This window comes from Thamnophis sirtalis, unplaced genomic scaffold (genome assembly GCF_051295495.1).
Source record: "Thamnophis sirtalis isolate CommonGarterSnake01/CBP01778 unplaced genomic scaffold, rThaSir2_p1.2 scaffold_14, whole genome shotgun sequence".
Taxonomy (NCBI): domain Eukaryota; kingdom Metazoa; phylum Chordata; class Lepidosauria; order Squamata; family Natricidae; genus Thamnophis; species Thamnophis sirtalis.
Genome location: NW_028261394.1, coordinates 18257518 through 18280649, shown reverse-complemented (window position 1 = coordinate 18280649; position 23132 = coordinate 18257518). Strand labels below are relative to the sequence as shown.

Sequence of the window (23132 nt, the reverse complement as noted above, 5' to 3'; positions counted from 1 at the left end):
CTGTGGTCCACATCTAAGCACCTTGAGTTTGACACCCCTGATAGAGTCTGTCCTGGCCCCTGTAGAATGGTGGCTTGCCATCTATTTTTTTTAGGCCTCTGAACTTTATCTAATCCTATTTTTTTCCAAGTAAAGATATTGAGCAAATTTTAGCCTGCCGTTTCCACTGATGCTTGAAGCTAGCAAATATTTTAGTAGCTGCTTACTAAATAGCAAATGGAAAGGCTTAGGTTTCATTTGTGCCTTGTTATTTAAAATAAAAAAAGTTCTCTACACCCACTTCCACACAGACTGTAAATCCTCCAAAATGGGAGAGAAATTTAAGAAACAGCAAAAGTCATGTTTCCAACTTGTTCTTGCTCTCTCATTGTCCTGCTGCCCTGCATTCCATGCATTCTCTGCAGTTGAAGCTCAGTGGGAACTTCCTTTTCTCCCTCAAGCTCCACGGATGGCACTGTGATGCTCTCTGGTTGTGTTTAACCAAGTGAAAACATTTCTGTCTTCTGATACAAGTGAAAGAAATAATGTCCTTCCTTCCTTCCTTCCTTCCTTCCAAATCCCTTCCTCCCTCCCTTCCTTTTTCCTTCCTTTCTTCCTTCCTTCTTTCTCTCATTCCCATCTCCTTCCTCCCTCTCTCCCTCCCTCCCTCTGTTCATTCCAAATCCTTTCCTTCCTTCCTTCCTTCCTTCCTTCCTTCCTTCCTTCTTTCCTTCCTTCTTTCTTTCTCTCATTCCCATCTCCTTCTTCCCTCTCTCCCTCCCTCCCCACCAAAAGGGAAAGTATTGACTATTAGTAGGATTCAATAGAACAGGGCTCATACAAAAGTGCTAATGAAACACACGTGCTTTCTAAGGAACCCACACACACACACACACCAGGAAGGAAAATGCTCACTTTCTGACAAGGGCCAAAGAAAGAAAGTGCCAGGGCATCACCACAGCGGGTGAAGGAAATGAAAGAGATAAGCAACCTGGCTTCCTTTTCAACCATTTATGCACAGGAGGGAAGCATCTGAGGACTCCAGGTAGAAAAGTCCTGAGTTTAGATTGATCAATGTTCTGGTGGTCTTTGAATAGTGGGCTTCCTTCAACTGCTGGACTCTCTTTATGCTTGCTGAGAATGATATGGCATCTAACATCAAAAAGCCATGGTGGCGACGTGGTTAGGATGCAGTATTGCAGTTGACTCTGCTCACTGCCAGCAGATCGATCCTCACCGGCTCAAGGTTGACTTAGCTTTCCATCCTTCTAAGCTCAGTAAATAGTCACTAAATAAACTGTTGTAAATTGAGGACTACCTGTAGTTCATCTATGTCATGTTTCTTGTCTGGTATATTTCGGAGGGCAGAATCCTGGTCCTGACCTTTTCATCTTCAAGTGGCGCAATGGTTAGAATTCCTCCTCTCCCTTCAACTAAAATGTTGCATAATCCCAATGGTGAAATTAATCAATGAAGCTTTTGCAAAGTGATTATGAAAGAGTGAAATTGTCAAGCTGTATATATTTTGTCCTTTCTCTTCCCTTCAAAAATGAAACCTCCTATAAACATTTGAATCGTAGAAAAGTTCAGTCAATTTATAAGTGTTTTGGGCACAATGTCATTCTGTATCTGATAACTAGTGGCACTGATATAGGCAAAGGCAGAATTAATCACTAGCTTCTCCAAGGTAGGATTTTCCTACCTATTTCTGCTCTGGTAAAGTGCTAGTACTGCCACTGGTTTATCTTCTCTACTAGCTGAACTCCAACAATGGTAGCACTAGCAATGGCAATAGCACTTAAGACTATATACCGCTTTACAGTGTTTTACACCCCTCTCTAAGCAGTTTACAGAGTCAGCCTCTTGCCCCCAACAATCTGGGTCCTCATTTTACCCACCTCGGAAGGATGGAAGGCTGAGTCAACCTTGAGGTGATCAGGATCGAACTGCTGGTGATGGGCAAAGTTAGCTTGCAATCCTGCATTCTGTGAGTCAGTTTTGACTCCTACGACTGCCTGGACTAGACCCTGCAATATGCTTGGCAAGATTTCAGAAGTGGTTTTCCATTGCCTGTTTCCTAGGGCTGAAAGGAATGACTGGCCTAAGATACCCAGCTGGCTTCATGGCTGAGGCGGGACTAGTACTCACTGTCTCCTAGTCTCTAGCTTGGGGTCTTAACAGAAATACCAAACTGGTTTGTATTAATGGAAGAACTTCCCCAAAATAAAGATTGTTAGTTTGGAGGAAAAGCAAGTAACCCCCCAATTTTATAATGTGCATATGTTTATTACAGAATAGAGCTGCTTCTGGTGTTTTAGAAAATAAGTTGACCCCCTCCTCTTCTTTGTGGCGGCCCCTCCAATATTGGAATACTTCTCTCATGCCCCTCCCCTAGTCCTTCTTTTCTGTAGACTAGCCAAACCCAAAACCTGCAACCATTCTTTGTACGTTTTAGCCTCTAAGATTTTGATCATCTTAGTGATCTTCTCTTAACTTTTTCCAAAGCCTCAACATCTTTTTTGTAATGTGGTGACCAAAACTGGATGCGGTATTCCAGGTGTGGCCTTACTAAGGTTTTATAAAACGGTACTAATCCTTCACATGATTTTGATTCTGTGACTCTGTTTATATAACCAAGAATTGTTTTAGCTTTTTAGGTTGCTGCTGGCACATATTTAATTCATTGTCCACTAGGACTCCTTGGTCCCTCTCACAGTTACTGTTTTTTGAGCAGGGTTTCACTTAATCTGTACTCATATCTTTTGCTTTTCCTGCCTAAGTGTAGAACTTTGCTTTTATCTACGTTGCATTTCACTTTGTTGGATAGGGCCCATTGTTCTTGATCTTTTTGGATCCTGAATTTGTCTGCTGGGGTGTTGGCTATTCCTACCAGCTTAGTGTCATCTGCAGACATTATGAATTCCCCTTCTATGCCCATTCTATTCCCTCATCTAAGTCATTTATGAAGATATTGAAGAGTACTGGGCCTAAGACAGAGCCTTGTGGTATTTTACTGCCTCCTCCTTATATGTAGATGGTGTGGGTGTGTGTAGGCTTGTGGACTTTTAATCCAACACAACATTACTTGGATTAAAACAAAAAAGCAGTAAAACCTTTATTCTCACATTTTCTACTCCGCAAACTTCAAATGGAGGAGGTAAAATTTTGCTTTCAACTTCCCTCCCCCTAAACAACAACAAAAGTAAATTATGTAAATTAGCATTTAGCAGACCCCCTCAAATGATCTGTTGGGGTCCAACTACAAGATTCTTATCATGGATAAAGGCCAAAATTGTAAGCATACGTTCATGGCAAATGGGGCAGATATAAAATCACATGGGGCAAGTTAAAAAGATTGAGACTTAATGCTCAGAAATTGTCCATTTTCGCTGGATTTGTTACTTTACTTACTGAATAAGTTTGATTTCTGGGTTCATACACTAAGCACAAAAAAACTGAGCAAGTTTAAAACGAACCACGAATGTGGGGTGTCTTGAGACAATTGACCTGGTTAAGCACATAGTTAAAAACCCAGCCATAGGATGATTAAAGGTTTTTAGTTTTATAAGGTTAAATTGGATCCCTGCCACCACCCAAATAGGGTTGGCTGCTTTGTGGTTCAGTGCATTGTAGAAATGTAACCATTATTTTAGCATGTTGGGTGAACTTCGTTATTGTATGAACCATTATGTGGTTTATAAGGTTGGGCACACCAATGTTCTGTGAATATAGCAGTTGGATTTGGTTAACATGGGTTTTCCATTTAGTATATTGTGTGAATCTATCATCGGTTTATTCAACCATAGATCCTTGAACTTCCCTCACATTCCCTTCTAGATTTCTCCTTGGCAGAGACGCTCTAAAATTCTCAGCAACTCAAGCTCGGAGTGAAATTTAGATTGTAACTATAAATAACCCTCCATTTCTGGAAGGGAGAACTGCCTGGATGGTAGCTTTCTTGGATTACTGGTGATACCAAAGAACAACACCATTTGTGGTCTAGGATGACCTCCAGATCTTCCCATTTTCCATAATCTGTTCTGTCTTTGATTAAAAACTAATCATTTCAGTTCCATCTAAACAAAATTGCTTTCCCAACCTTTAGCCCAGATATTGGCTGATTGTTGCTCCAGATAGACATCCGATTGGAAGAGTTATGCAGACTAAATAAGTCCTACTTATTTTTCAGTGAATATGTGAATAATCAATAGAGCTCTTGCAGGCTGATTTTAATATCTTCTGAGATATTGTGGTGTCCAATGTGTACGCATCAATATAGTCTAATGAAAAGAAGGATGAGGGGTGACATGATAGCAGTATTTCAGTATTTGACGGGCTGCCACAAAGAAGAGGGAGTCAAGCAATTCTCCAAAGCATCTGAAGGCAGGACAAAAAACAATGGATGGAAAATAATCAAGGAGAGAAACAACCTGGAACCACGGAGAAACTTCCTAACAATGAGAATGATTAATCAGTGGAACAGCTTGCCTCCAGAAGTTGTGGGTGCTCCATCATCACTGGAGGTTTTAAAAAAGAGACTGGACAGTGATTTGACTGAACTGCAATAGGGTCCCCTATATGAGCAGGGGGTTGGACTAGAAGACCTTCAAGGTCCCTTCCAGCTGTATTCTGAATTTGAATTTGAAAAAAAATGTAGCTGTGGCATCACAACGTCACTTCCTACATCCACCATCTTAACAATTTTTATACACACACACACACACACACACCACCCAATGCTTTTGCAACAAATTTATCATTTATTTTTGCCATTTTTAAAGCTTTTTTTACATACTGACCAAGCATGATTGAATGTCTGTTCCTATTGCCAATTGGAATGCTTTCATAGCATTTTAGCATAGCATTTAGCCTTATATACTGCTTCACAGTGCTTTACAGTCCTTTCTAAGAGGTTTACACTGTCAACCTCTTGCTCCCAACAATTTGGGTCCTCATTTTACCCACCTCGGAAGGTTGAAAGGCTGAGTCAACCTTGAGCCTGGTGAGATTCAAACTGCCAAATTGCAGGCAGCTGGCAGACAGCAGAAGTAGCCTGCAGTACTGCACTCTAACCACTGGGCCACCACGGTTCTTATACATTCTAGATAATTTCAAATTCTGTCTGTCTTGCTTCAAACCATAAGTATTTTTATCTGTTCTTAAACTTTCTAGTAATTGCAATTGGGAAAACCATTGACACAATTATATCCTGCCATTCGTTGTTCTCTTGATTTACTCTTAAGCACCCCTTGATGGTTTCCAGTAATTCCCCAAAGTGAACCACTGCATTCCATAAAGAAAAGTCAAAATCTTGCAAGACTACTCAACTTGCATCCGAAATTTGCGTGATTTAGGTGCGAAATCTGAAAAGCTTTGTAAGTTAGCTGAAAATTCAGAAGCTTTGAGGCTCTTATAATTTGGGCCAAATGAGAAATGTTGCCAACTCATATTGCAATGTTGTGTTTCTATATTACACCGTTTAATTTGCACACATCCTATTTGGAATCAAGGGCAGGTTGAAAATGCACTTGAAAATAAAATAGTTTTAAAATATTTTGAACCAGCATTCATATTAGAACACCCTGAGAGAAAGATGGGACCTAATATAGTAGGCACGGCCCAATTTCTCCTTGTTTACAACTGTCCAAGTAATGTTCATTCCAAGTAGGAAAATACAATCACGCCAGAAAAAATGGATGCCAACATTCTATACCTAATTTCCGTGGTTTTCCAGGTAGGAAAACTTAGCCTGGGACACGAAATCCACAGAGAATTTTCTCTGAGATGGAATGTTTTCCTTTCCAAAGAATTGTGTGGTTTCTATGGATTGTCTTCCTTTACATATTGACACTTTGGGGGTGTCTTAAAAGCAGTATTTTAGCACAGAGCAGAGAAAAAGATGCTGAGAGGTGGGTGGGATCTTGAAACTCAAGTGCTGAATTTGGGTGAAGAGCTCTACCTTTGATAAGGCAATAAAATCTCCTTCTCTTCCTCCTCCTCCTCCTCTTCTTTTTCTTCCTCTTCTCCTCCACCTCCTCCTCCTCCTTTAGTAATGTACCTCATAAGGAGATGAGCAAAATGAAAGTGAGAATGTACTTTTATTCGTCTGGAAATATATCCCTCTCTCCAAACTTTCTGTAGTCCATCATCATCTTAAATTACTTTTGGAAACTTTACGGAGTGCAACAACATTAGGACTGGCATTTTTGAGCCCTTTCTCTCCATCCATTTTTTCTCCTCTTTTTCTCTCTTTCCTGTCTCATCATTCAAAATGCCTTTTTGGGAACAGGAAATCCCTGTTTCATGCAGGAATCCACAATGCAAATCATCCCTTGGAGCTGGCCATAGCTTCTGCTGCAGCATATCCAGCAATGAGGAGCCCACCACTTTTCTGGAAAATATGTCCCAGTTGAATTTCCACTGAGTTACTACTCAGATGTTTTTCCTAGCGTCTTAACACTCAGCCATAATCTGCCTTCTGGTAACCTCAGACATTTATGCTGCATCTCATCAGCTTGGAGGACAAAGAAAAAGTTTCTTCAGTACCTTAAAAGGTACCAAGCCACCATAGTGCTTCGTCCTCTCTTCTCAAGCTTCCCAGTGCCAATTCCCAGACCAAATCTTCCTCATTGCTTTTCTCTGAGAGTCTTCTAGTTTTTAGAAGAATAGAATAGAATATGAAAGTGTAGTATAGTGTTAAATAGGATAGAATAGAACAGAATAGAATAGAAAAGTTGGAAGGGACTTTGGAGGTCTTCTAGTCCAACCCACTGCTTAGGCAGGAAACCCTATATCACTTAAGGCAAATGGTTAGCCAACATGTTCTTAAAGACCTCCAGTGATGGAGCACCCACAACTTCTGGAGGCAAGTTGTTGCATTGATTAATTGTTCTGTCAGGAAGTTTCTTCTTAGTTCTAGGTTGCTTCTCTCCATGATTAGTTTACATCCATTGTTTCTTGTCCTGCCCTCAGGTGCTTTGGAGAATAGCTTGACTCCCTCTTCTTTGTGGCAACTCCTGAGATATTGGAACACTGCTATCCTTTCTCCCCTGGTCCTTCTCTCACTAGACTAGCCATGTCCAGTTCCTGTAACCGTTCTTCATATGTTTTAGCCTCCAGTCTCCTCGTCATCTTGGCTGCTCTTCTCTGGACTCTTTTCTAGTCCCAACCTCTTTTTTACATTGCGGTGACCAAAACTGGGCGCAGTTTCCTTACCAATGATGGAGATGTTCTGGATGTGGCATCTGACCAGTGCAGAACAGAGTGCAACAAAACCAGTGAATTCTAGAATGAAAGTATTGAAATGGCCTCAGGTTGGTGGAAAAGGCATTTGGCTCTCTTAGACAACTGCTGTCCCAGATTTAAAATGCAGGACATAGAATAACAGACTTGGAAGGGGTCTAGTCCAACCTCCTGCTCAAGCAGGAGACCCTGTACCATTCCAGACAAGTGGCTGTCCAGCCTCTTCTTGAAAGCCTGGAGCCCCCACGACTTCTGAAGACAACTTCTGTTCCATGGGTTGATTGTTCTCACCGTCAGGAAATTTCACCTTAGTTCTAGGTTGCTTCTCTCCTTGGTTAGTTTCCACACACCGAACCTACGGAGAGCAGCTTTGGGGTTTTGGATCTCAAGTGTCCAGGACTGAGCGTGAATGTCTAATTCTAAACATGCAATCATCTGTAATTTTATTAGATTTTTACTGGCTCAGTAAAATGAGTTGGGATGAGGTTACCTGACCATTATTTGGTATCGGGGTAACTGCCTGCCTGGACATGGTGAGAGTCATACAAGGAATCCTATTTGAAAGCATAAGGAGCAGGGAAGCATTTTTTATTTATTTTCTAAATTAGTCCTATGGGAGTCATGAACTGATAATATTTCATAACACACTTCATGAAACTTAAGTCAGAATCTATAAAACTGTCATTATTTGGTTTAAAAAAACAGTGTTCCTCTCTTTGGTGCCCCACTTAAGTAGACTTAAGTAGACATTCTATCAGTGGTGAAATTCATTTTTTTTTACTACCAGTTCTGTGGGCATGGCTTGGTGGGCATGGCAGGGGAAGGATACTGCAAAATCTCCATTTCCCCCCAATTAGCTGGGACTCGGGAGGCAGAGAATAGATGGGGGTAGGGCCAGCCAGAGGTGGGATTTGCCGGTTCTTCGAACTACTCAAAATTTCCGCTACCGGTTCTCCAGAACCGGTCAGAACCTGCTGAAGTTCACCCCTGCATTCTATAGTTTTGTAACCAAACAGTTCTTACCTAAGTATAGTGATTAATGCCATATTTTAATGAAAGAAATTCTTTTATAAATGCTTATTCATTAAGTAATCCAGAGACCAGAATCTGGGAAAGTGGTTACTGTTAATAAACCTCTCTACTGGTTAAGATAACACCTGTTTAGTTTTCTCTGCCTAGGCTGCCCACCTTGGGCAGAGGTGAAATTGTCCATCTTGATCAGCCATTCAGCTTTGCCCCTCTGCAGGAGGGAATGAGAGACAATCCTCTGCTCATCAGCACCAAAGCTGCACACAAATCATCTTTTGAAATTCTCCCTCAAATCTATTGCGGGAGGGAAATTGACAGATGTTTTCACTGTATTTCTCCATGGGAAGAGAGAATGAACCTTTCTTGAGAGCAACATTTCCACAGCAACAGGTGGAAGAGAGCTACTGAAAGAAGTATGGAAAATGTCTCAAAGGTGCGTTCTTTCTTTTCTTTTTTTAAAAGGCAACTGGACTTTTGCAAATTTGCAACTGGCAAACGGAGCCCTCACCATTCAGTCTCAACTGTTCTTTCTTTCTATCTTTCTTTCTTCCTTCCTTCCTTCCTTCCTTCCTTCCTTCCTTCCTTCCTTCCTTCCTTCCTTCCTTCTCCTCCTCCTTGGAAAAAATAGCCTTTCGAAAAAAGAAAAAAAGGAAAGTTAAAAAAAGCACATTTGAAAGAACTATGATCTGGATGACTGAGAATTTCCACAGGCACATGCTATAGAAAAATTTCCCATGATGATTTAACCCATTGCCCTAAAAGTACTTAACACAGAAAATGAGAATAGAATAGAATAGAATACGAATACGAATGAGAAAAAATAGAATAGAATTAGAACAGAATAGAATATGAATTAGAATAGAATATGAATATAGAATAGAATATGAATGAGAAAGAATAGAACAGAATATGAAAGAATATAATGAATATAGAATAGAATAGAATATGAATGAGAAAGAATAGAATAGAATATGAATGAGAAAGAATAGAATAGAACAGAATAGAATATGAATATAGAATAGAATATGAATATGGAATAGAATATGAATATAGAATAGAATATGAATGAGAAAGAATAGAATAGAATTAGAACAGAATAGAATATGAATATGAATGGGAAAGAATAGAATAGAATAGAATAGAATTCTTTATTGGCCAATTGTGGTTGGACACACAAGGAATTTGTCTTTGGTGCATAAGCTCTCTGTGCATAAAAGATATAAGTGATGAATCATGATCATAAATACATTCATCATGAATCATAAGATACAACACTTTGTGATAGTCATGGAATACTAAATAATAATCAAAATCATACTAGGAAACTAAATAAAAACAATATAAATCGTAAAGATTCAAGCAACAAGGTTATTGTCCTAAGTAGAAAAGAACATGGTGATAGCAGCAGGGGGTTGAAGAACCAAAGAAGCATCTTAGATGAGCAGTGAAATATCTTTAAGGAAAAACAAAGGAAGTCCAGTTGCCTTCTGGAAAAGCACCTTTGGGACAACCATGACCTGGATGACGGAGAATCTCCATAGATGTTTCCCCCAGCATTCTTCTGCTCCTTCGGTAGCTGCTTGGAAGTCGTGCTTACATCAGGCTAAACAACATGTGCTTCCCAGGTCCACCCACAGTCACATTAGACCTGTAATTACTTTTTGAGCCTTTCCGTTTTGATTTTATTATTATTTTTTGACAGCTGATAAAATAAGAGTCTTGTGTTTCTGGCTTCCAGGTTAGAAGGAGAGGGGCACTGCTACCCCAGTGGGTGGGTGGGAGGCAGCCGACCACCCAGTTGCTGCATTGAAAAGCTGCAATGGGCTTCTTTCTCAGTGGCCTCTAAAGAATTATGTTCTTCAGGTTTGCGAAGCAAAGGTGCTTTTGTGGAAATGAAATGAGTTAAGGGAAGTGGGCTTTCTTAGAAAAAGAGGCTTCTGTAATTAAGGAACAGTAGCGCCTTTATCATTTTGGCATTTAAAATGAAATGGTCAAGGAACTGGACTCTTTGAATGAAGGAATGAATGAGCTGGAAGGGACCTTGGAGATCTTCTAGACCAGCCCTCTGCTCAAGCAGGCGAACCTATACTATGACTCTCTAGTAGTCTCTTCTTAAAAACCTCCAGTGATGGAGCAGCCACGATTTCTGGAGGCAAACTCTTACACTGGTTAATTGTTCTCACTGTTAGAAAGTTTCTCCTTAATTCTAGGTTGCTTCTTTCTTTGATCATCCATTGTTTCTTATTCTGCCATCTGGTGCTTTAGAAAATAAATTGACCTTCTCCTCTTTGTGGCAGCCTCTCAAATACTGGAATACTACTACCGTGTCCCCCCCTAGTCCTTCTTTTCTCTACACTAGCCAAGCCCAAATCCTGCAGCCATTCTTCATATGTTTTAGTCTCCAGGCCTTTGATCATCTTAGTTGCTCTTTCTGAACTTTTTCCAAGATCTCAACATCTTTTTTTGTAGTATAATGACCCAAAATCAGTTGCAGTATTCCAGGTGTGGCCTTACTAGGTTTTTATACAGCGGTAATAATACTTCACTTGATCTTGATTCTAGGCTTCTGTTTATGTATGAACATCTGTTTGAACTGCTTTCTTGAAGAATACCAGTTGTATTTTTGTCCTGTATTTGAATGACTCGTAAACTTTAAGGGCTCCTAAACTTGAATTCAGAAATGCAGCTGGTATGTTGAGGTGACTTAGGGAAACTGATGATTGAACAGAAGCCAGAGAGGGTCCTGGGTTCAAGGGCTTGCAGGAGACTCCCTCTAGGACAAAAACCAAGAAGGGAGACTTGATGGACCATTCTTATTTGGCAGGTGACTGGACTTCCTTTGCCACACCTTTCCAGTGTGAAATGGACTCCGTTATCTTTACTTAACTAGAATTAGGTAAAGATAAATATTCCCCTCGCACATATGTGCTAGTCATTCCTGACTGTAGGGGGCGGTGCTCATCTCTGTTTCAAAGCTGAAGAGCCAGCGCTGTCCAAAGATGTCTCCGTGGTCATGTGGTCGGCATGACTAAACACTGAAGGCGCAGAGAATGCTGTTCCCTTCCCACCAAAGGTGATTCCTATTTTTCTACTTGCATTCTATGTGCTTTCGAACTGCTAGGTTGGCAGAAGCTGGGACAAGTAATGGGAGCTCACTCCGTTACGCAGTGCTAGGGATTCGAACTGCCGACCTTTCTGATCGACAAGCTCAGCGTCTTAGCCACTGAGCCACCTTAGGCTAGAATTAGAATCAGGTAAAAAAAATAGACACATATACACACTTTTTTTTTAACAGGGAGAATAAGAACTGGCCAAACCTGTCCATTAAGCAATCTTAAAATATCGGGTTTGTTCCTATTTTGTGAAAAATTCTGTGAAAAAAGGTTGAACAGGGATAAAAGTTTATTTCTTTGGTGTTATTTGACTTGACAGCATCTAACACCACGATACAATCAACAGAATAAAAAACAATGTAATAGAGCAAAACATACAACAATAAAAAACAAACCAGAAAAGAACGGAGGGGGGGGGGAGAAATGGTGATCTCCTTCGGTAGTCTCACGTACATGTTAAAAAGGAAGCGAGAGAAAGTCAGGCCTTGTGGCACCCCGCAAAGGAAGGACCGAGTGAGCAACTTCTCCCCCACAAGCAACACAGCTGGAATTGGTCCTGGAGGATCCCATGGTTGGGATGAATGTCTGCTCCAGCTCTGTCATATGTCATCAGCAAACATAACCAAAACTGCTCAGAACTGAATCCTGACCTGAAGCAGGACAGAAACAGTTTAGGTAATCCATTTCCTTCGGGGTTCTCTATAAATGTGGGCCGTGTAAGTTTGAGTAACACAATCAAAGAAATCAGAACTTCAAGGCAGGAACGTTCCTCAGAGAACATGTTTATTGGACACATCATATTGGCACAGACGGTGAAAACCAGAGATGGGTTGCTCCCGGTTCAGCCCAGTTTGGCCGAACTGGTAGAGGTGAGTTGGCTTGGTTCGCAGAACTGGCAATGACCCAGGCTGGCCACGCTCCCGAACTGGTTCCCTGGTCTCTTCTGCCATTGCCGGCATGTTTCTGTGCATGTGCAGAACAATTAACGAGCAATGCCAGTGGGCGCACATGCGAGCAAAGTGAACCAGTACCAACCAGTACAGGAACCTACCCCTGGTGAGAATCAACTCTAAAAGTTTCCCGCGGTTTCCATGTAATTAAAAGAACAAATGTCTTCCTCCCCAGATGTCACAGGTCACATTATCCAATCAAAGCCGTTGGCAGGCTCCCTCAACCACATCTGCTCCTCCTCCTACTGCCACCTGTGGGCCTGACCTTGGTTCCCACGGGAGAGCTCTTTATTTTGTCTACGAGATGGTCTAGCTGTTCTCCCCTCATCCTCTCCCCCATAGTGCATGGCAACTGGGAAGCAGCACAAGATGGCTTCTGCCAGGTTCAATTCAGAGTTGACAGTCCAATCCCCATCTGAACAACCTTCCCTGAATAAAGAAGGTGAAACACGGAGCAGCAATTATGTAGAACTATGGATCCAAGGTGGTCTCTCCATGAGGGGGTGTACCACCTCTTTTAAAGCCAGAGGCACTATCCTCAAAAATACCTCACACCACAGCTTGGAATCAACCAGAGGCGACCTCCCTGGCCATTTTCATAACTGTCAGAGTATATACATTCATGAACTGGAATAGAGCTTAGTAACAAGGTCAGCCAATAAATAGGCATGGCAACAAGGTCAGCCAATGGGGACTGTTTGCTGATTCAGACAGCAAGGAGCCTGGATGTGGCTTAGCTGTGTAGCTCTGAGTCTGTACTAAGCTCTAAAGTAGTCTGCTTAGCTCTGAACTGAAACTGTTCTCTGCCTGTGTTTGTTTGTATTTACTACCACTTTGGAAGAACCAAATTTTAGTACTGTATATGTACTTCATGTGTTATATTATATTTCAGAGACCCAGTCAAAGAAGCTGCAAAAACAAGGATAGATGGAAGCTATCTGGAGGCCTTGAGTTGTCCATCTCTGTTTTTCCAGGCTTGTTTCAATACATTATTCCATTAACATAGTCAGCACCGGATCCTCAATCCTAATACAATATTTTTTTTTCTTTATCCTCTGACCGATGTCTGCTTCCTCAAATTTCCATTGAGCTGCAGATCATTTTGCTCAATGTTCGCTCTATAAGTTAAACTTAGTGACTGTTGTTCATGTGTGAAGCTCCGTAACTCTCAAATTCTGACCTGGCACTTTTCCTTCCTTCCTTCCTTCCTTCCTTCCTTCCTTCCTTCCTTCCTTCCTTCCTTCCTTCCTTCCTTCCTTCCTTCCTTCCTTCCTTCCTCTTAGATGCTGCTTATCGTGAGTGGGAATCTGAGCTTCCTCAACTGGTTAACCATCGTGCCCAGCATAGCATGTTTTGACGATGCTTCCTTGGGGATCTTGTTTGGTTCTCGCACAGGATCTCTGAAGAGTCACATCCTGAAGATACAAGCTGAAGAGGCAGCAGGGAAAGTGGGCCCTTTAAAATATGGTATGTTTTTTGTTTCTTCTAGGGTCAAAGCAACACATGCCGTATTCATCAGGAGTATAAGATGCTCCAAAGTTTAAGGCACAGCTAGCTTTTGGGGGGGAAAGTCTGCTTCTGCCTCCCAGAAATTTGCCTCCTTGCAGCAAACAGCACAGACAACATACACCTGTGATGGTGAACCTATAGCACGCATGCCACAGGTGGCACATGGAGCCATTTCTGAGGGCATGCGAGGCATTGCTCTGTCAGCTCCAGCGTGCATGTATGCCTGCCAAGCTGATTTTGGGGCTTGATTTTTACCCGTTTTTGAAAGGCGAAAAATCGCCCAACGTGCAAACAAGAAGTTCGGGAACAGACTTCCGGTTTGCGCGTTGGGCTGTTTTTCACCCTCCGGAGGCTTCAGAAGGCTTTCCTGAAGCCTGCGGAGGGCAAAAAACGGCCCAGCGCACAAACTGGAAGTCCAAAAGCTTCAGTGAGGCCTGTGCGCATGCACGAGGGGGGGGGGGTTGTGCGTGCATGCGTGGGGGGAGTGCATTGCATTATGGGTGTGGGCAAGCGTGCGTGCAGCCCTTCCACGTTCCCCCCACTTTTGGCACATCTCGACAAAAAGGTTAGCCATCACTGATATACACTGTTTGTGGTGTATTTCTGTGCATGTGTGCCTGACCCATAGAAAGAGCAAAGGATTGGAGAAATGTACATTACGGGAGTATATTAATGTCCGAAAGTTTTCTTAAATGTAGTCATGCTAACTCCTCCCAATTATTTAAATAGATCTACTCCAAACGTAACTAAGTCAGGGCCTAATTAGACAACAGGACATTGTCTAATTTCAGACTATACTTGTACAGAAGCTGTTAAAATTGATGTGACTTTCTGGAACTATATGTTATTCTCTGCTATTTAAAAGAAGATACAATATCACTGGGCCTCTCTTCAGATCAAGCATTTATTTTAAAAAGCTTCATTTTGTTGTCTAGAACAATAATAAAGCAGTCTTTAAAAAATAAGTCTAATAATTTGTAACATTCTATAGCCATTTATAGTTATTCACTTACCTCCTTGCAGCAAACAGCCTGTTTCAGTTTCAGTTTAGTCTGATTAGCACAAGGAAAAAAAATCTGCTTCCCAGCAATTTGCCTCCTTGTAGCAAACAGCCTGTTTCAATTTTAGCATGGGCCTCCCGATGATCAACTGATGGTTGGGAGGACGATCCAACCGACAATCAGCTGCTTGCGCTAATCAGGCTGTGCTGAAGGTGAATCTGGCTGTTGGCTGTTTGCTGCAAGGAGGCAAATTGCTGGGAGGCAAAGTCCAAAGGGTGGGAGCCGGCGGGTGGGTGGGGCACCATTTGGTGTATGAGACGCACCCAAATTTTCACCCTCTTTTAGGGGAGGGGGAAGTGCATCTTATACTCTGAAAAATACGGTAAGTCTCTTTTTGACTATCATGTCAGGGAAATCCACACAAATGATTACAGGTTTTTCTTCAGGGTTTTCTTCTGCAACTTAATCCACTTAAAGCAGAAGGCAATATGATGTCATCTCGTCTTTTCCGCAGGGAGCTACATCCGCAAAGCTGTGAACGTATCCTTTGGGGCGCTGATCATCTTCCTCAGCATTCCAGTGGTTCTCAATCTGATTAGTTCCCAGCAAATCATGAATACTTCCTACAACCCCCTCAGGATCGTCAATACCTATGGAGCATTTGGAAGGTAAGACCCTCAATATCTGAAGAGCTTCTGACCCGTGTCCTTGCTCTCTGTTTAAGCCATGCCACTGTATTTTGTAAAGGGGAAAGAGCTGTACCAAAAACTCCATTTAAAAACACCTTTTCAGGGCAGGAGAACATCTCTGGTCCCAAGAGCATTCCAGGAAGCGCAATGGAAGAATTCTTGCCTGGAAGGATGCGAAACATTCCTTCATCATGGCCACTTTATTGTCTACAATAATACATGATAGATGAGCAGGTCAACCTATTTTCCAAAGCACTAATAGCCAAGACAAGAAACGATGGTTGGAAACTAACCAAGGAGATAACTAATCTAGAACTAAACAGAAATTTCCTAACAATGAGAACAATCAACCAATGGAAGTTGCCTTCAGGAGTTGTGGGTGCTCCAGCACTGGAGGCTTTCAAGAAGTGACTGGACAACCATTTGTCTGAAATGGTGTCTCCTGCTCGAGCAGGGGGGGGCTGAAATAGAAGACCTCCAAGGTCCCTTCCAATCCTCTATTATTCTATGTTCGATGTCTTTTTGCACAACTCTCTGTTGGGTTGGAAAGATCAGAGTCTGGATCTGGATTCAGCCGTGGCCATTCACAGGCCTTCTTGCATCCTAGTCTCAGAATCTGAACATCTTAGAGCAAGGGTGTCAAACACAAGTATCCAGCCCCGCTTCAATTGTGAATGTTGTGTATTTTTAAATTGTTGTTTTGTCCTATTTATCCCCCTTTCCCTGTTTTATTGTGAGCCGCACGGAGTCCTTTGGGGGTGGGCGGCATACAAAACTAATAAAACACAAACACATCTGGCCCGTGATGTGGTCAGATCCACCTGCAGGGCTGTCCTGGAAAATGTAAGGAGCCGCCCCGCATTGCTTCAGCCCAGTCTACCAAGTGCGAAGAGGAAACATTGGGCCCGCGAGGCTTCAGTCCGGTCTACCCAATGCAAAGATGAAACATGCCAGCAGTTTGGGGAACGGCGTCAAGTTGGCCACACCCACCCAGTAGGCCATGCCCAGTGAGTGGTGTCAAACTGGCCACAGCCACCCAGTTGGTCACACCCACTCAGTCATCCACATTGCCTGCCCTCCCCCCCAGCCTTGATGTGGCCCTCAATGAAATAGAGTTTGATACCCCTGTATTAGAGGTTCCATTTGTCAGGGTTCCAATAAGACACACCCCCCCCAACGAAAGAAGACTCAGAGGCTAGTGATTCCTCAAAGTTCCATTTTACAATACAATACAATAGCAGAGTTGGAAGGGACCTTGGAGGTCTTCTAGTCCAACCCCTGCCTAGGAAGGAAACCCTATACCATTCCAGACTAATGGCTACCCAACTTCTTCCTAAAGACTTGCAGTGTTGGGGCATTCACAACTTCTGGAGGCAAGCTGTTCCTCTGGTTAATTGTTCTAACTGTCAGGAAATTTCTCCTCAGTTCTGAGTTGCTTCTCTCCTTGATTAGTTTCCACCCATTGCTTCTTGTTCTACCCTCAGGTGCCTTGGAGAATAGCTTGACTCCCTCTTCTCTGTGGAAACCCCTGAGATATTGGAACACTGCTATCATGTCTTCCCTAGTCCTTCTTTCTATTAAACTAGACATACCCAGTTCCTGCAACCATTCTTCATATGTTTTAGTCTCCAGCCCCCTAATCCTCTTTGTTGCTCTTCTCTGCACTCTTTCTAGAGTCTCAACATCTTTTCTACATCGTGGTGACCAAAACTGAATGCAGTATTCCAAGTGTGGTCTTACCAAGGCATTATAAAGTGGTATTAACACTTCACATGATCTTGATTCTATTCCTCTGTTTATGCAGCCTGTGTTGGCTTTTTTGGCAGCTGCTGCACACTGCTGGCTCATATTTAAATGGTTGTCCACAAGGGCTCCAAGATCCCTTTCACAGTTACTACTGTTGAGCAAGGTACCACCTATACTGTACCTGTGCATTTCATTTTTGTTGCCTAACTCTTTTCACCATTGAATTTCATTTTGCTAGATAGTGCCCAATGTTCAAGTTTGTCAAGATCCTTCTGTATCTTAAGCCTGTCTTCTGGAGTGTTGGCTATTCCTGCCAGCTTGGGGTCATCTGCAAATTTGATGAGTTCCCTATTTATTCCTTCATCCAAATCACTGATGAAGATGTTGAAGAGTACTGGGCCCAAAACAGAGCCTTGGGGTACTCCACTGCATACTTCCCTCCATGTAGATGCAGTTCCATTGAGGACTACATGTTGAGTGCGGTTGGTCAGCCAGTTACTAATCCATCTGGTGGTGATGCTGTCTAACCCACATTCTTCTACTTTATCTAGTAGTAGGTTATGGTCTACCTTATCAAACGCCTTACTGAAGTCCAAGTAAACTATATCGACAGCATTCCTCTGGTCCACTAATTTTGTCACTTTGTCAAAGAATGCAATAAGATTAGTCTGGCATGATCTGTTTTTGACAAACCCATGTTGGCTTTTGGCTATTACTTTATTTGCTTCTAGGTGTTCGCTAATTCGTTGCTTGATTATCTTTTCCAGAATCTTTCCCGGTATTGAGGTCAGGCTGATAGGTCTTTAGTTTCCTGGATCTGTTTTTTCCCCGTTTTTGAAGATGGGAACCACATCAGCTCTTTTCCAGTCCTCTGGTAGTTCCCCGGTGCTCCAGGATCTCTGAAAGATATAGTTCAGTGATTCTGAGAACTCGTCTGCCAGTTCCTTCAGAATCCTGGGGTGTAATCCGTCTGGTCCTGGTGATTTGAACTTGTCTTGGGTAGACAGGTGCTCACTTACCATTTTCTTCCCTATTTCAACCTGTGTTCCTAATCTGATTTTTGTGGTGCTGTTTTTGATAGGTTGGACTGTTTTATCCCTTTCTGTAAAGACAGATGCAAAACATGAGTTAAATAGTTCTGCTTTCTCCCTGTTGCTATTTTGCATTTGTCTTTACACAAAGGGATAAAACAGTTCAACTTATCCAAAACAGCACCATTTTATCACAGATATCCTATTGGCACAGCTGGGGAAACCCGAATCTGAAAGCTTCCAGGTTTTCCCCACCCAAAAGAAAGTCAAAGACCCATCCCCTGCACCCACATGTCCATCATACGGTCCAATCAAAGCACCGTCCCAACTGGAGACAATCCCCAGTCACTCCCATCCATGTGCAGGCTGAATGTCCTTGACTCCCAAAGAAAAGAACGTTGTTATGGTTATATATCATGCCTGACTCCTTGTAATCCCCCCTCCCATTTTCCCAGGGCACTAAATATGGCAACTCAGAAGCGCCAAGGAAAAGGCAGCCTCCAAGGCTGACCCCATCCTTCTTCCTAAGGAGGCCAGTTTGATTCCGTCCTCAACCAGGTGACCCATCCTGCACTCTTAAGACCAGCCTCTCCACGGAGTTATTGTGGTGGGGAACATCAAAGGGCGGAGCTGTGCTTCCTGCTTGAAAAGGATCCTATAAAACAATCCATCAAATGTGAACTAAATCTATCCCTTCCTTTTTCCATAGGAATTCTTTTGACATTGCCAACAAGGCTTCAAGCACGTTTGGCCATTTCTGGCAGACGATGGGTCCTACGGCTTTTAATTTTGGCACTTGCAGCAAAAGCCTCATGCAAAAAATCATCCCTGATGATTTATAATCCTGGCTGATCTTTTTAACAGTCTTCCTACAGTTTTTAGCACAGGTCCAAAAAGGCAGAGCAGCCATTTTTCCATGTTGGTCGTAACAGGACGGGAACATGTTTTGCTCAAGCAAATTGCTTACAAGTCCTGCTGTTAAGTGATTGTGATTTTGTTGAGTGTGTACATCTATAGGTAGTCCTCAAGTTACAACCACAATTGAGCCCGAAATTGAATCCAGAATTTATGTTGCTAAGTGAGACATTTGTTAAGTGAGTCCTGTCCCATTTTACAACCTTGCTTGCCACAGTTGTTAAGTGACTCACTGCAGTGGTTAAGTGAGTAACGTGGTTGTTAAGTGAATCTGGCTTCCTCGTTGACTTCGCTTGGCAGAAGATCTCAAAAGGGGATCACGTGACCCCAGGACACTTCAATGGTCATAAATATGAACCAGTTGCCAAGCATCTGAATTTTGATCTTGTGACATGGGGATGCTGCAACGGTCGTAAGTGTGAAAAACGGTCATAAGTCATTTTTTTCAGTACCGTTGTAACTTTGAACTGTTAGTAAGTGAACTGTTGTTAAATCAAGGACTACCTGTAGATAGTTCAGTTCTAATGTTTGTGAACACCCCATATAATCTTGATACCTAATCCGGACTCTGCTGGACTAACCCACCCTGGGAAGCCAGAAAGCCTTTCTCCTCTCCCCCTAAAGCTGTGTTATAAAGTTGGACTTCCATAGAGCAGCGCTGGCTCCTGAAAATAAGAATGGAATATAGAATATAGATTATAGATTATGAAATGGAATATAGAATTTAGAATATAATATAGAATATATATTATGGAATATATAATATAGAATGGAATATAGAATAGAATATAGATTATGGAATAATTAATATAGATTATGGAATATAGAATGGAATGGAATATAGAATATAATGTAGAATATAGATTATGGAATATAGAATATAGAATCGAATATAGAATATAGAATGGAATATAGAATATAGATTATGGAATATAGAATATAATGTAGAATATAGATTATGAAATATAGAATATATATTATGGAATATATAATATAGAATGGAATATAGAATATAATATAGATTATGGAATAATTAATATAGATTATGGAATATAGAATGGAATGGAATATAGAATATAATGTAGAATATAGATTATGGAATATAGAATATAGAATCGAATATAGAATATAGAATGGAATATAGAATATAGATTATGGAATATAGAATATAATGTAGAATATAGATTATGAAATATAGAATATAGATTATGGAATATAGAATATAGAATGGAATATAGAATATAATGTAGAATATAGAATATAATGTAGAATATAGATTATGGAATATAGAATATAGAATGGAATATAGAATATAATGTAGAATATAGAATATAATGTAGAATATAGATTATGGAATATAGAATATAGATTATGGAATATAGAATATAGATTATGGAATATAGAATATAGATTATGGAATATAGAATATAGATTATGGAATATAGAATATAGATTATGGAATATAGAATATAATATATAATATAGATTATGGAATGTAGAATATGGCATGGAATATAGAGAAATGAAAGAGGAGAGAAACAAGAACTATAAGAGAGGAGAGGATAGAACAGAATAGAGAACAGAACAGAATAGAATAGAATAGAATAGAGCTGGAAGAGACATTGGAGGTCTTCTAGTCCAGCCCCCTGTTCAAGCAGGAGGACCTATACCATTTCACCTAAATGACTTTCAAGCCTCTTCTTAAAAACCTCCAGTGAGGAAGCATCTACAACTCCTGGTGGCAAGCTGTTCCACTGGTTAATTGCCCTCGCTGTTAGGAAGTTTCTCCTTAATTCCATGTCTAGGTTGCTTCTCCTCCTTAATCAGTTCCCCTCCATTGTTTCTTATCTTGCCCTCCGGTGCTTTGGAGACACCCCTCTTCTTTGTGGCAGCCTCTCAAATACTTGAATGTTTCTGTCCTTGCACTTAACGCGCCCCTGGAAGCCACTTGGTCAAGAGCTTCGAAACATTCACCACCCTCCTCTCTCTTGCAGTGTAACCAAAGAGAGAACCGAGGTTATAATCCAAGGGACTTCCAGCTCAGACCCCAATGATCCTGCTGCAGTTTGGGAAGAGTATGAATTCAAGTGTAAACCAGGGAATCTGCAGAGGAGGCCCTGCCTGATCAGCCCCTACCATTACCGCCTGGATTGGCTCATGTGGTTTGCTGCTTTCCAGGTGAGCACCCCGCTGATCGGACCGACTGGGTATCTAGCAGTTCAATTAGACTGGCGTTGTTTCCCAGGATCCTGATAAGGTTTGTGACCTGATCCCCCCGTCCAGGCTGCTCCGGAGAGACGGGGTTTGAGCTGTTTAAGGGCCCCCTCCAAACAGCGCCATCCATCCCAGAACTGCCCAGGGTAAAAACCTTGTGACTGCAGGGAAAGATTATGAGGGGTTTAGCAACACATTCACTCGCCTGGCTAGCACAATAGAATAATGAGCAAAGATAGAATTTTCCTACTATTATTCTTTTAATAGTTTCTCATATTTCTCTACTCTTTCTCCATTTATTGTGTTTCTCTAAGTAGGGATTCTTCATGGGGTGGAGAGCTGGTCTCTGACAGAAAGCCACTTGAAGAGACTAGAACCATGATGGCGAACCTATGGCATGCATGCCAAAGGTGGCATGCAGAGCCCTCTCTGTGGGCATGCTCACCCTCACCAGCTTCTCTTTCGGGTTCCGACACGCTCTCTTCCAGGTTCCGGTGTGCTCCGTGTGAAGACCAGGCTGGCCGTGCCGGAACCCAGTAGAGAGTAGCTTGCCGGTGCACATGCGCATAATGGAACCCAGAAGTGCAGCTGGCCGCCGCGCACATGCGCTCCAGCCAACTGTTCTCTTCCAGGCTCCAGCGTGTGCATGCTCCAGTTGCGTCACTCGGTGTCAAAAAGGTTAACCATCCCTGGACTAGAAGCATTTGAAATGTGGATTTACAGGCAGCTGTTATGTATAAGTTGGGCTGACAAAATCAGAAATGAGGAGGTGATAAGCCGCCTGGAAAAACCAAGGGAAATCATCAAAACCATTAAAAAATGGAAGCTAGAATATTTTGGACATGTGATGCGACAGAATAATACAGCATACTTCACTTAATCCTCCAAGGAAAGATTGAAAGTCAACGAGATCCCGGCAAAAGAACAACATCATGGCTTCAAAATCTAAGGGACTGGTTTGGACAAAACTTAGCAGCCCTTTTTCGTGCGGCTGTAGATAAAAATAGGATTGCCAACATGATTGCTGATGTCCAATGATGGACATGGCACAAAAAGAAGAAGAAAAAGTAGAGAAAAGTCTCTTCTAGGGGAAATTTCTAGGGGGCTTTTTCAGTCAAAGAGCCACTGCTAAGGTTGAGATCTGTCCTTGAGAAATGGTTGGAGAATATCTGCTTCACTCAGATAAATTTTTCTATCCAATTTCTCTGCCTACAAATTTGGTGAAGACTTTTGAAAGCCCTTTTATAGCCAGTTCATGCTACTTCAAACATTCATCACAGTGAGTAATTCAACTTTCCTCGTGTTCTCTGAGACAAACACTCTGAAATCAGTGCTATACCTTGTTGAAGTGCCACATGTTAGGAATAAAAATCCTTATAACTACTGGAATTGCAACAGTGTAAGGACACTGATAGTTTAAAATTAAGAGTTGGAAAGGACCTTGTAGGTCATCTAGTCCAACTCCCTGCCCAAGCAGGAGACCTTTCACCATTTCTGACAGATGGCAGTCCAATCTCTTCATGAAAGCCTCCAGTGATGAAGCTCCCACAACTTCTGAAGGCAAGCTATTCCATTGAATATAGAATAAGATTTGGAAGGGACCTTGTAGGTCATCTAGTCCACCACCACCCCACTGAAGCAAGAGACCCTAGAGTCTAGATCACTTGTAACTGATGACAGTCCAGTCTCTTCTTGAAAGCCTCCAGTGCTGAAG

At 41.9% G+C, this 23132-nt stretch overlaps 1 protein-coding gene across 1 annotated transcript in view; it reads left to right on the top strand.

Annotated features, from left to right (window-relative positions):
* The window catches only part of LOC106556645 (lipase maturation factor 1-like), a 122879-nt gene that overhangs the window by 86290 nt on the left and 13457 nt on the right, over nt 1–23132 (top strand). Inside the window, exons 4-6 of the mRNA XM_087728566.1 lie at nt 13597–13780; nt 15338–15491; nt 21199–21382. Of these exons, the coding sequence (XP_087584692.1) occupies nt 13597–13780; nt 15338–15491; nt 21199–21382 (522 nt within the window). The remainder of the gene's footprint in view (nt 1–13596; nt 13781–15337; nt 15492–21198; nt 21383–23132) is intronic.